Consider the following 15,272-nt stretch of genomic DNA (forward strand, 5'->3'; position numbering starts at 1 on the left):
CAGAGACATTGGCTTTGAAGGCATTGTTACGCAGTCTTGTTTCACTTCTATGTCTGAAGGAAGGACTCAGTTAATTCCTCAATGCTTGGTTTTCAACATGCCAAACAAACCAAACCACGGGAGCTTTCTGCAATCAGTGGTTTTTCAACATATTCTACCCAAGTTGACTACCCATATCTATTCCATATCTGTTTATTCTTTAAATAAGCTTTTCTTAATGATAACTAACACTTTATAGTGCTAAGTGTGCCAGATAAGCACTTTACATATATGAACCCATTAACTAGGAGGCAGGCATGATTACTGTTCTCATTTTATAGATGAGCAAACAGGCATAGAGAAGCTTAAGGAACCTGTGCTCAAGGTCACAGACACACTGGTTTTGAAGCCTGCAGGCAGACAGCCATAGAGCCACACTCCACAATGGGTGTCGGCACCCTCACAGGTCGTGGTCATGAGCCACATGTGGGATGCGTGAAATGCTGACGGAAGACAGGGAGTGGGATTTCACTGTTTGTGGAGGTGACGGATGTACCCTCATGTTTTCCTTTTCAGCATTTGTAGTTTTCCTTTGCCTAATTCCGTGGACAGATATTATCTAGTGTTAAGTTAACCTTCACAGAATTTGAAATATGGCTTAAAAAGATTCTTGCACGAAGACCACTAATAATACATATCACACAAGCCCAAGGGAATAATTAAAAAAAAAAAATGACAAAGCTTTTTGTCAGCTCTCCATCACCAAATTACAAAACAATGTTACCAGTATGAGGACCTAATAAATTCTTTTTTTAATTTTTCCTTATAAATTTATTTGTTTATCTTTGGCTGCATTGGGTCTTCATTGCTGTGTGTGGGCTTTCTCTAGTTACAGAGAGTGGGGGCTACTCTTCACTGCGGTGCACGGGCTTCTCATTGGTGGCTTCTCTTGTTGCAGAGCACCGGCTCTAGGTGCATGGGCTTCAGTAGTTGTGGTGCGTGGGCTCAGTAGTTGTAGCTCACGGGCTCTAGAGCGCAGGCTCAGTAGTTGTGGCGCACAGGCTTAGTTGCTCCGCGGCATGTGGGATCTTCCCAGACCAGGGCTTGAACCAGTGTCGCCTGCACTGGCAGGCGGATTCTTAACCACTGCGCCACCAGGGAAGTCCACAAATTCTTAAGAAAACAAAAACAAAAAACCCACTCACATTCACATACACACTTAAATCTGTCACTTCAAGGCAAAGGCGACAGTGTAGCAATAAGCAAAGAAGAAGCTTTTTCAAAAGAAATTTGGCCTGTCTGACCAATAGAATACTGCAGAAGTGATATGTGATTCCTAAGGCTAGCTAACAAAAGGTACTGCAGCTTCTGTTTTAGTGTCTTGGACTACTGGCTAAAGCCAGTAACCATACGGTGCTCTAGGAAAATCAAGCAGCCACGAGGAGAGGTCCCTGTGGAGGAACTGAGGTCCCCAGCAAGCACCAGCTTATGAGCACCTGCGAGTGAACCACCGTGGAAGTCCAGTTAAACCTTCGGACGGCTGCAGCCTGCTGTGATATATGACTACAACTGCGTGAGACATCCCCAAACTGAACCCTTCCAAAATTCCTGACCAAAGGAACTGTGAAAAATAAGAAGTGATTACTGTTCTTTCAAGTCTCCAAATTTTGGAGTAATATGTTAAGCAGTATTACATAACTAATGCAACTATAAACCACAATCATAAATAAATAATACATATTCACCTATTTATAGATACAGTGCATACCTCCATCAAATACAAATAAGAATATTTTAAAGACAGTTATTTCATTTTCATCTCAATTTTTACAGTAACTTCTATGCTTGTGTGTATTTCATATGGTACAGAAAACATCAGCACAGAAGTTCATGTATCTATATAACCATATGCAGAGAGGGCTCTTTTCTCTTAACTGATATGGATAAAGGATGGAAAAATTCTGGAAACCAGTAACTCTGCTCTCAGGTAAACAGAATTTCTTGGATTCCTAAAAATAAAGATCCAGAGGCAGGAGTCTGAATCCTGACTCAACCACTTACTAACTGCTAACTGTAAGGCCATGGGCAAGTTAACTAGCTTCTCTAAGCTTCAGTTTACCTCATGTGAAGATGAGGATAAAAAATAGCACACGGCTGTTGAGAAGATTAAATGAGATAATGTCAAATCCTCAGAATGTAGCACACAGTCAGGATCAGTGATGACGCTGAAAATAATAATGGCTTTGGGCACGTGGAGTTCTCTGTGTTTGGGTGTTGGATTTTGAGTAGACCCCGTGGGCATGGAGCAGAGTGGCGGCCACCATGACATCTGGACCTCAGCTTAGGAAGTCAGAGAAAGAAAAGTGGAAGAACAAATGCTCGGAACGCCTTCACACCAAAAGAAGAGTAAAAAGGCTGTCTTCTAGATTAGTTAACCCAGTTTGTCAGCATGAAAATGAAAAGAGGGCCTGGGGACACATGTTCTGTTCAGAAATAAACAATGCAACTGCCCAGTGCTTCTCAGGGGCAGTACTACAGGGAAGTTGAGGTACAGGAGGGTGGGACATCCCAATAGTCATTAGACATGTAATCCGTAAAGAGAGGCGCTATCGCCCCAGAGTAAGGATGGGCATAAGAAACTAGGGCAAAGAGTAAAGGGACAATAAATATCCTCTGAGGGCTCAGAGGAATGAGACTAGCATCAAGAGACGTATTCCCAGACATTCTAAATGTAAAATAAGATGTTGACATTGTAATAACAAGAAGACAGAACAATGGGTATAAACTTCAGACATGGAAATACAGAATGGCGTACACTTCAATAACATAATCAAGAATACGCATGGCAAATTCAGCAAAACAATATACTTGATTGGGAAAAGTAGCAATACTCCTTTTAAAATTATGAAGAAAACCGGGTGCCCCTTCTATCATTTTAGTTTATTTTTTACAAAGTCCAGAAAAATCTAATGCAACACATATGAGGAAATAAATTTTGGCACTCAGATGGACAATCTTAAGTAATTCTGTTTATTAGATTACCTTGTTTATGAGACAGCAATTAATCTTACTGAGTCTGCTATGGGACAGGAAGTAAGCTAGGTACTAGGATCTCTCATCTCATGTAGCCAGAGCTGTACAGAAGGTGGCCCTTTAGGACTGGGCTTTTACTCGGCTTGGATAATAGCACAGAATAGCACACAACTGTCAAACAGACTCCAAAAATTTATACATTTCTCTTAAAACATTATAGCTTAAACTTCTTTAATCCCTGTTTTAAAAGTAAGAAATAAGATTTAAATAAATACTAGAAACGCCTAAGAATAAATTATGGTTGCCAGACTCAAATGTTACAACTTCAATAAAACTGAGCTTTCTTCTATTGTATGTGCTTCTTAGGGTTGGAGGCAGTTAGCAAGGAGAATAAAAGAACAAACCATGAGGGGCCGGGATCTGGACAAACCCACAAAGAGGAAGCAGGCATTACAAAGAATGGGGTAAATCCATGCAACAACCAAAGGCACTGTCAGTCCACAATGACAGCCCAGAAAGCATGCCTGTCTGAGGCCCAAGGCAGACAGCTATTTACTGAGCCCAAAGGCCAGAGATGCAGTCCTCCAAATACATATCTGCTCAAGGGTCCCAGGGATCTTCAATGGCTAGAATATGTCTTAGGAACTGAGGCAGAGACAAGCTTTCCAAAGGCCCCAGCTCTGGGGAGAGGAGGGATATACAGATGCAGGGGCAACGAGGCCATTATATACCTCAACTAAACTGCCACTTTACGCATTTGTTCTCTGGTTTCCTTAAAGCAGTCTGGAGACTCTTCACTGACTACCACTAAGCACTGGGAACAGCCAAGTCACAGGGACTAGGGGGGTTAGTGACAATCATGGGAAGGAAAATACAAGAGTCAATGAAGATTGGCCAGGCAAATGGTATAAACCAAAGACCAAGAATTAGTTATTATAGGGACTGGCATATGTAGGTGTCACACAGCCAGACAGAAAGAGGCAGGAAGTGCTTTCTAAACAAAGAGGAAATGCTCAGTGTCCAGATAATCTAGCAAACCTAGAGGGAAGAGGATATGAATTTTGAACCAAGGAGCTTGGGATAAGATTCTAAGAACCATTCACATAAAACATGAATTTTGCTGAGACGCCACCCTGTGCCAGGGTTCTGGGGGATGCAGAGATGACCCTGTTTCTGCCATAAAGAAGAATACGGTCTCCCTGGAGGGCGGAGGTGCCTAAAGACTCCCGGTTCCTAAGACAGAGGTTAGATTCCCCTCAAAATGTTGGTGGTCTGTATGGCCTCATGGCTGGGCAGGTTACTCCTATTATATACCTTCATGAAAATTCATAGTCTACTACTGAAACAAATCATGAGGAACCAAGCATTAAATGCAAGTATTTAAAAAATGTAATGAACATCACAGGCTTTTAAAAACAAGGTCATCTTACTTGGATGTTTCGGTTCAACAGCAACCCTCACAATAGGGGTGGCTTCAAAGTTGAGTGGTATAAATGGCGTGCAGGAGGGCAAGGTAGACAGTGTTGCCGATTTCAGCACAAAGTCTTGAAGGCCTCCTATTCCTGCAGGGAGGAAAAGATCCATGGAGTCAATAAAAGATGATAAATTCTGAATTTATGTTAGAAAAATAACAACATCAACCCAGTATATATGTCACAGAGAAAAAACACTAAACAAATTGGGCTAAAACATACCTACTTTGACCACAGAAATGATCATGTCCAGAAACATATGTCTGAAAATACTAATTACTTTTTAAATTGTAACTCTTAGTTTTTAAAATACATTAATTTGATGAAGACGAGTCTCTACTGAAATAATCTCTTTTGCCAAATCTACTTGCTTGTGGGTAAAGGGGATTTAGAGAGGAGAGTATCAGTTATTCCCCCACCTCCCTCTCTTGCCCACTCTCCACTTCAGGCTCCCGGCTGATAGTTGCATAAGGCTCTAAAGCATACATATTTGTCTTTGAGCAGATAGGAGCAGAGAGAATGCCCCAAAAAAGTGAGATGAAGGGGTCATATTGAACCTCACATCCAGAGTAAGAGCAGACAACATTTTAGAACAAATTAAGAAACACAAGGGCGATTTTTGTGCTTTGGGGTTAAAGAATTAAGAATTGAAGAGGGTGTGGAAGGGGAGGCTACCTGCTTTAGGGTAAGGTGACATAGGAGAAAGGGGCAGGGATATTTAATCGGCAGTCTGCTTTTGTATCTCGAGCTTAGCAACAACTACGAAAAGGAAACAAAGAAAACAGCTTTGCTACCTTCAGCTGACAAACGGATGTACAGGTACAGGGCACCGGGGTGCCACACAATCGACCATTCAGCCTGGTGGAGGGGAACTGAATCTAACCACACAGTGTGAAAAGCCCCCTCCCACTGCCCCTTCCGAATGCCTCCAGAATTCACCATCCCACTACATTAAGGGATCGCTCCAACTGTAAGAACACCTTCCTTACATTAGGCTGAAACGTGTTTCCCCCATCTCTACACATTGTTCTTAGTTCAGTTCTCCAAAGGTCCACAGAAAACGTGCTTCAACTTTTACCAACTACCCTTTGGATTTCAAAGGCAGCTGTCAGATCCTTTTAATCCTTTCCTGCCTCACACTAAACCTCATTAGCTCCTTTAACTGTTTAGCTCATGACATGATTTCTAGACCTTTTGTGTGCAGGGGATCCTCTTCAGACTAAAGTTTCCAAGGAGCTCAATTCATTCCCAGTGCCTCTGGTTTATCTATTTGGTCAAGGTCTAAACTCACTGCTGTCCCTCTTAGCCCAGCACACAGAGAGACCTGTATCTGGCCACAGCTTCTTGATAATGTCCTCCATGTACCGTGATGTAACACATCTGGGTCTGCCCAAGTTTCCACCAAGTCTACTAGAAATAACAACATCTCCCATGAGGCTAGGGGTTTAGGAAAACCCCACAGTAAATATTCTCTTTCAAACCTCATCCATCCTGCTTCTGACCTCTGACTAGCATGCATTTCCTTCCTGCACACACAGCACATGGTTTCAATGAAAAGGTAAATGCTGGTCTCTCCTCTGTTTCACCAGGGATGCAGGCTGCAGAAGCTCGGTATATTTTGAACACTGTCTCTTTAAACTTCTGGTTTACATTTTGCTGTTCAAATCACCAAATCTATTCTTGCTATTTAGATATGCCCAGATTTGTGAACCGATTAAAAACATGAAAAAACGGAAACAAAAGAAGTCAATACCACAGTATTCCTAGTCAAGATTAAGACTTTATGGAAAAAGTTATGCTCCAAAGATAGTAAAAAAGTCACTATCTGTAACATGCCACTATTTTAACAAATTTTTTAATATAATTAAAAAATCTAAGAAAGGAACCATTAGTTATTTGGCTGAATCACAATAAAATGATTTAAAAATCACTTTGAGAATTTCTTGATGTACTATCAGATAATTATTAAGTGTACAACTTGATATTTATACAAAACACACTTTAAAACAAACTTTCTGTTTTTAAAATAGTGCCATCAGGTACAATCTAGAAAAAAAAAAATGAAACAAAACAGATCACCGTAAACCCATGACCACACCATTTGAATACTGTCACCATATTCATTTGATGTATTACCTTTTTTATTCCCTCCTCTACTGGCACACATAATTTACACTGTTATAATCTCCATATAATTCTGTGTCATTTTTTTTTTCTATTTAAATCACATGATTTTCACTTCAGTTGTTTAAATCACAATTATATCAATCAAGGAGGTATAATTCCTTCACATAAAGTTCACGTGCTAAAGCATTTTTCAACTGGGATTGGAGCTGCAGAATGTGTTCCCTTCAGGGAATCATTTTAGAAGTTTTGGGATGGGAAAAGTTGATAGGTCAGAAAAAAAATATGCAAAATTAGCATGGAATGAATTTGTTTCAAGGATTAAAGAGGGTGCAAAGCTTTTTCCATGTATGTTTTAAAAAAAGGCATATGACTTAAATAAAAGATAGAGAATAAACAGGCTGATGAATATGGAGCAAAAGGAATTTACTAAACACCAAGAATTCTAGCTTGTTTTTATACAAACGCCAGTAACTTTTGTCTGACTGACGATGAACAATCCAAGTCCTCTCTGGTCCTGATTCTTCTCTATATAACAAGGAGTATTAGACATTTTGAGTGAGCGAACTCTAGCTTACAGGCTGGGGTGACACCTGAGTAAATACTAAGTTCTTCCACTGGGTACACAGGCCCTCACCAGGATGTGTACCATACCCTTCAAACTTTTCTTAATCAAAAATCAGCATTTTGCAAACACTGCCAGACCAAAATTTTTTCCAGGTTCTCTCTAATGTTTCTTTTTACAAAGTATTCCATTTTTAGGTTTTATTTTTTTGAGAAACTGCCATACTGTTGCCCACAGTAGCTGTACCAGTTTACATTCACCCCAACAGTGTAGAAGAATTCCCTTTTCTCTACATCTTCACCAACATTTGTTATCTGTGTTCTTTTTGATGATGGCCATTCTGATAGGTGTGAGGTAATATCTCATTGTGGTTTTGATTTGCATTTCCCTAATGATTAGGGATGTTGAGCATCTTTTCATGTGCCTGTTGGCCACTGGCATTTCCCCTTTGGAAAAATATCTATTCAGATATTCTGCCCATTTTTAAATCAGATTGTTTTGTTTTTTTGATGTTGAGTTGTATTAGCTGTTTATATATGTTGGATATTAACCCCTTGTGGTCATATCAGTCGCATCATTTGCATATGTGACTGATATGACCCAGCAATTGCACTCTTGGGTATATATCCGAAAAAAATAAAAACACTAATTTGAAAAGACACATAAACCCCAATGTTCATAACAGCATTATTTACAACAGCCAAGATATGGAAGCAACCTAAGTGCCCATCAACGAATTGATAAAGATGTGGTGTGTGTGTGTGTGTGTGTGTGTGTGTATATATATATATATATATATATATATATAATAGAATACTACTAAGTCATAAAAAAGAATGAAATTTTGCCATCTGCAGCAACATGGATGGCTTGGAGGGCATCATGCTAACTGAAATAAGTCAGACAGAGTAAGACAAATACTATATGATATCACTTATTTGTGGAATCTCAAAAATACAACAAACTGGTGAATATAACAAAAAAGAAGCAGACTCCCAGATATGGAGAACAAACTAGCGGTTACCAGTAGGGAGAGGGAAGGGCAATACAGACATGGGGGAGTGGAAGGTACAAAACTATTGGGTGTAAGATAGGCTCAAGGATTTATTGTACAACAGGGGGAATATAACCAATATTTTATAATAACTGTAAATGGAAAGTAACTTTTAAAAATTATATACAAATTAAAAAAAACTTTAAGTATTCCAGAAACAAGCAACATTAAGGAGCACATCTTTTATGATATGAGACTGAGAATATTGTGTGGGCCCTGAGAGATGGATTGGTCTTCTGTCGACAACTTTTTTTCTTTAACAACCCCCTGCTGCACCAGTTGAATCAATCTAGGATGAGGGCACACCGGCAGCAGTAAGATGGTGAAATCATTACTGAATTCTAACACTGCTTCCTGGGGAGGAGTCTGTTAGCTGTCTGGAGAGAGAGGAGCATTACTATCTTCAGGAAAGTTTCGATTCGTAAACTGCTCTTTCATTGCCGGTATAAAAATAATACTGGAATTAAAAAAAAATTCGTGGGAAAACATGTTACTGCTCTAGCTAGAATATGGTCTCCTAATTGCCAAAGTTTTATTTCAAGACAACTTTAACATTACTACACCCAGAACCATCAACCTGTTCCTCTTAAACTGTTTAATAAGACTGAATTAATGGATTCCTTTAAATCTTCATAGTAAATGCAAGTTATGTATCATGGATGTCTACAGGGCCTCAGGCCTATGAGAGCAATAAACACTACTTTAGAAGAGATATGAGGATTCAGACAACTACTAAAACAAAACCAAACCAAACCAAACCTTTTTTTTTTTTTTTAAAGTACAGGTTCCCAGAGTAGTTGGTGAGAACCTAGAAAACCTTTGGTTTCAGAAGACTACCTTCTGCTCTAGGCCCTTCTGTCTTTGAATACCAAAGAAGCCCATATCCTCTGACTTTAATTTTACGCCCTTATTCTGCACCTTTCTGGAAACTCAGATTCTGCTCTCTTTCAGTCAACTACATAGGATATCAGGGGATCCATGCACTTTATAATTCTTGTCATGGAGGGAGCAGGCAGGTAGGTACAATAAATATAAAATGGGCCTTTTCCAAGCCTGCCTGCCGAGCATCCCCAATGCAGACCAGTATTGCTGAAGTTTTCAGAGGACTGGTCCAGTCTGTCCATGATGCTAAACAAGTTCCTTAAATCAACTGCCCTTTACCTTCTTGGTGAAATAGGAGGCCCCGGGGAAAACTCTTGCAACAATGACATCACCATGTCAGGATTTTTTTCCTTCTCGTAGGGACAGATGGAGCTCATAACCAGCTAACAGTTACATCAAGATCTGGGGTCCTTTTCTCCGAAGAGAGACTACAGTAAATGGAAAATGTAACGCCTTAAGAATCAAAACCTTTTTTTTTTTTTTTTTTTAAAGAGCCGTCTAGACTTGCTATCTTCGTCTACATTCCAGAACAGGTGGAAACGTGGCCCTCAGGGTCCAGAACCAGGTAAGGGAGCTATAATTAGGTGTCACTGTGGAGTCTCAATTTATGCATCAAGACCACTTACATTTATGCCAGACCACCATTCCTGCGAAACAGATGACTCAGTAGAGCTGGCTGTCACCAAGGGAATTAACACAGTTGGAAGGGTCTAGGATTAAAATAGTGGAAGGAATTTCACCTTGGACCTGGAGGCAATGCAGAGTACCTGAATGGTGCCTACTATTCACTCAGAGTGAATAAAAGGGAAGTTACTTCTGACTGTCTCTTGGTGTGTTATACCACGATAAAGGATCTACTAATGCTAGCCCAGGAGAAAGGATGAAGCACATTAATTAAAATATTTGAAAACAATGTTTTCTATTAGAACAGAAATAGATGTGAAGGACTGTGGGGAAGGGAATACCAGGCCAGGGACACAACACATACAAAGTGCTGGAGTGTTGTGGGAACCCAAAGTAGTTCAGAATACCTTATGCATAGAATACACCAAGGGGCTGGCAAAACAGGAGGGTGAAGGAAAACAGAGAGATTATCAAGGGATGTGGATATCAAGCTAAGCTTAGACTTTACTCTGAAGGGTGTGGATATGGAAACAAGTAGATAAATTAGAGAGAAATGAGGTAAGCTAGCAGTCTTGGTGGTTATATAGGAGCTGGAAAGAAGGGACAGGAAGAAACGAGGATGAAATCCAGATTTCTAACTTGGAAAACTAAGCATTTCTCTACCCTTCTTTTAGGTTCGTAAGTTTTTCCTATCGTTTTTATTAGTTCTTCATGTAATAAACATTTTAACTCTTATCATATTTTTTTTCTCCAGACTATAGTTTCCCTTTTGATTTTGCTTCTATTTTTTCTCTTTAGTATCTTTTTGAGCTTTTTCTATTTGGTGTCTAAACTTCAGAGCTTACAAACTTCAGTGCTCTCAAAGAACTGATACTTATTCAACTTTCTGTTAGTTTTCCAAGAATTTAGTTTTAAGGGCAGGGGCACAACTAGGCACTTTCATAAAGTTTCTTCAATGAACAAGTGAACCTGAGCACAGTTCCCGTCCTCAGAGCTTAAAATCTGGAGGGGGACAAAGGCAGATAAACAGGCAATTACAATATAATGTGATAAATGTCATAACAGGAAAACTACGAGGTTTATGTGGAAAGAGAAATTGAGAGGTTAGACTTCCTAGCAAAGTAACATGTAGGAGTATCTGAGATAACTATGCAGATGCTGTGGGAGGAGAGTGTAGAGGGGGGGAAATGGCACCACTGGAGGTCCAAGTGAGAACCCAAAGTCATTATCTACAGCTGCAGTGTGGAGCGGATGGCAGGACTGAAAAGACATTTTCAACCCATTCATTTCCACTTCTCTGAGATCTTGCAACTGCCATCAACTTTCTTTCCTTAGTCAACATGCATTCTTGTGATGTTTGATTTGGAATCAGAAGGAGTTGAATTTAATTAAAGCTCTAACCTTATGCCAGCTACCTAATCTCTCCCTAGTTTTAGTTTCCATATATATAGCATGTGGTACTTTCACAGGGTTACTGTGAGCCTTAAGTAAGATAATCAAATAAAGAGTTACCGTCGCTGGCAGAGTGAGCACTCAAAAAAAGGAGGTGGTGGCAGTGGTGGTTATAATTGGTTGTAGTGGTAACAGTAGTTGTCAGTAATAGTTTTGTTAATCAAAATGGTTTTCTTGTGTATGGTATGAAGTGCATATTTAACTTTTATATATACTATTAACTAGTTAACTGTAAAGGAGGTTATAATAACTTCTCTATAAGGTACTAATCATATCCATTTATAAGCTTTGAATCCTGTCCCACTGACCTAAATTTATATTTTATATAGTAACACATGGTTTTAAATGATGCTCCTTCAAAGATGTGATTCCAATTCAAATGATTTCAGTAAAAGGGAAGAAGTGTACAATGTTTAGCACATAAGAGGAATAAAATGCCTAGTATAGTTTAAAACAATGCTGGACATTTGTTTTAAGATTTAAAAAGAAAAAAAAAAGAGATATGGCTTTACACAACCAGGAAATTGTAACCAGATTTCTTCTACCTTTAAACTCGAAATATTTCCAAATAAAAACAGGAAGCAGAGTCACTTCTGGATGAAATGGCAACTTCATCACAAGTACACAAAAGATCCTAGTTGAAATGATCAATGGAAGAAAACTAAGGAAAAAGTGAATGAATAGTGAAACTAGAGAGGGCACTTCAAACTTGGAGCTATTTCTGTTAACTGTAGATCAAATTAAAGAAAAACAGCAAGTGTCAGGTCATAACTCCATTCTTGAGAAATTAACACAACTTAAGAAAAATGATTACATACGTAGTATACTAGTGGTGGTCTATTTGATAACAGACCAATGGAAATGAAGAGCCTAGAAACATGTATGTGTAAAGGTAGAACACCTAATGAAATGGAAAAAATAATACAACTGCATCTCTATCATACACCATCTAGAAAAATAAATTTTACATGGAATTGAAAGCACAAGTCATAAGATGACATCATAAGACTGAAGACTGATAATGTCTTATTATATTATAAAATCTACAAAACAAAAATGCCATAAACAAAGTAAAAAGTTATAAAATAGATGTTTTCAATGTTTAAACAAGACAAAGGATTAGTAAGCATAATATATAAAGAACTAGTACAAATCAGTGAAAGAGACATGCAACCAACAGGAATATAGGCAAGGAATATAGTTTCAAGAAAAGACACTAAAAGAAAAGGAAGCTCTAAACATTCAAAAAACATACAAAAAAACCCCTTAACCTCATTAATAATAAGGTAAATATAAATTAGAACAATGAGATACTATTTCACACCAATACAACTGGTATAAGTCTGAAAAGAAACCACGTTTGGCAAGTATGTGCAGAAATCATAGGTCTTATGAACTGGAAATGGGAACAAAAACTGTTACAACTATGCAGGAGAACGATTCTGTGATGTTGAGCCAAATACACACAGACTGTGCAACTTGGCAGTTTGATTTCTACTCGTATATCTCAAATCAGTGCGAGCAGCGGGTACAATAGTGTACCAGTAACATACCACAAACAGTGGTACAACTCTAGTGGTACAAATCTAGGTGATTTGGTAATTGCTGGGAACATTTCTGGTTGGGGCCGACCACAGGCATTAGCGGGCAGCACCACACGGACCAGTGCCTTGGAATGTGTGCAAATGTCCCACACAAAGAATTTTCCCAAACCACACAGCTTTTGAGTATTCTGCTGGACAAACCTATTAATAATGATCCGAGTTTAGATTTAACTCCATTTTAAAAGTGAAGTATTTTTTGCACAATTTAACACATGTTGAATTTTCAGGAATTTTGTTCTGAAAATGAGCTATTCACCATTTTACCAACAGCCACTCGTGGCACCCCAGTCATCAGTACCATACATCTGCATCAAATTGCATCTGTAGCTGTCACATTCATGGTGACTACAACTATGTATCTAACTTGATTATGCCATCTAGTATAGTCAAATTGGAACATTTACACACTGCAGGGTACTTTATTTTATTGAAAAAACATTTTTTTAACCAGAAGGTAAGAAAACAGCCTTTTTGTTAGTCCTGCGCCTTGAATGCTTGCATTGTTTGAATTATCACACAGCAATAAACCCTGGCATTATGCTGTAAACGCATTACATTTGAATTAATCAGTTTAGGCCCTAAAAACTGAAACTGTGCTCTCACCTCTCGGCTGCCGGACTTGGATTTCCCTGGTTCCTGGTGTCCGCAGAGGGAGTCTTGGATTCCTATCTGATAGGGAGCTGGAATGTTTCTTGAGGTTAATCAAGGTCCTGGGAGTGAGGTGTCTGATAGCCTCAGACTGAAGGCCCTGTTCAATCTTAGTTCCATGGAAAGACCCTCATCTCCGGGTCCACTCACAGGCCACCCTGGCATTAGATGTGAGAATGCATCACCTGATGCCACCCCTGTGTCCTTTACCATTTGTAATGATCATTTTTCCAAAGGTAAATATTTTCCTCAAAGTCAATTCAGGAATTATGGAATTTAGAGGGTCCTACTGAACCTTATATTCTAATATATTGTGATTTCTTTGCGAGTAGGGCTCAAAACAGTGGGTGAAGGAATACTTCACACAATTCCTGTGCCTTTTAGATTTATGTCAATACATTTCTACTGACACTTATGTTTACAGGTCTGTGCTGAGCACCTTGGAGGAGACAGAGATGAAGGAGACCAAGATCCTATAACTTTCTCTCATTTTAGTATTATAAGTGCTCCTAAAGCACTTTTAAAACTCAGTCGCATTATTGCTGATAATTTATTCCAATCCCTGAACCTTAGAGCTTGAGATTTTTGTGACCATCGCCATGCGTCTGCATCTTGATGTGGCGCAGTTACTATGGCATGGCACAGACACAACTTACTTGTATTAGAACCTACCAAAGAAATGTAATTCCGAAGGGGAAAAAATAACAATGATAGAATGTTAACAAAATTTTAAGCAAATATAGGTTATTTGAATTCAAGCCAATACTTTTTCCAATGCATGCATTACTTCCCTGTGAGAGGCAGCTTTCAAAGCAGTTCTGTTATTGTGGACCAATCACTTCACAGACCAATGAAGTAAGAATAAATACTACAGGTTGAATTTTTTAATGTTAATATTACTACTACAAAACTACAGTAATCAAAACAGTACGGTACTGGCACAAAAAGAGAAATATAGATCGATGGAACAGGATAGAAAGCCCAGAGATAAACCCACACACCTATGGTCACCTAACCTATGACAAAGGAGGCAAGAATATACAATGGAGAAAAGACAGTCTTTTCAATAAGTGGTGCTGGGAAAACTGGACAGCTACATGTAAAAGAATGAAATTAGCACACTCCCTAACACCATACACAAAAATAAACTCAAAACGGATTAAAGATCTGAATATAAGGCCAGACACTGTAAAACTCTTAGAGGAAAACATAGGCAGAACACTCTTTGACATAAATTGCAGCAGTATCTTTTTTGATCCACCGCCTAATGAAAATAAAAACAAAAATAAACAAATGGGATCTAATTAAACATAAAGGCTTTTGCACAGCAAAGGAAACCATAAATAAAACAAAAAGACAACCCCAGAGTGGGAGAAAAGTATTTGCAAATGAAGCAACCAACAAAGAATTAATCTCCAAAATATACAAACAGCTCACGCAGCTCAATATAAAAAAAATACAAATAACCCAATCAAAAAATGGGCAGAATATCTAAAGAGACATTTCTCCTAAGAAGACATACAGATGGCCAAAAAAAGCACATGAAAAGATGCTCAACATCACTAATTATTAGACAAATGCAAATCAAAACTACAATGAGATATCACCTCACACCAGTCACAATGGCCATCATCAAAAAATCTACAAACAATTAATGCTGGAGAGGGTTTGGAGAAAAGGGAACCCTCTTGCACTGTTGATGGGAATGTAAACTGGTAAAGCCACTATGGAGGTTCCTTAAAAAATTAAAAATAGAACTACCATATGACCCAGCAATCCTACTCCTGGGCATATATCTGGTGAAAACCGTAATTCAAAAAGATACACGCACACCA

At 38.8% G+C, this 15,272-nt stretch overlaps 1 protein-coding gene across 1 annotated transcript in view; it reads right to left on the minus strand.

The window, feature by feature from the left end:
• EFL1 (elongation factor like GTPase 1) overlaps positions 1 to 15,272 on the minus strand; it is a 133,781-nt gene that overhangs the window by 31,632 nt on the left and 86,877 nt on the right. The window contains exon 16 of the mRNA XM_032623746.1: positions 4,443 to 4,574. Coding sequence (XP_032479637.1) covers positions 4,443 to 4,574 — 132 coding nt within the window. The remainder of the gene's footprint in view (positions 1 to 4,442; positions 4,575 to 15,272) is intronic.

The sequence above is a fragment of the Phocoena sinus genome, chromosome 2 (assembly GCF_008692025.1).
Source record: "Phocoena sinus isolate mPhoSin1 chromosome 2, mPhoSin1.pri, whole genome shotgun sequence".
Lineage (NCBI taxonomy): Eukaryota > Metazoa > Chordata > Mammalia > Artiodactyla > Phocoenidae > Phocoena > Phocoena sinus.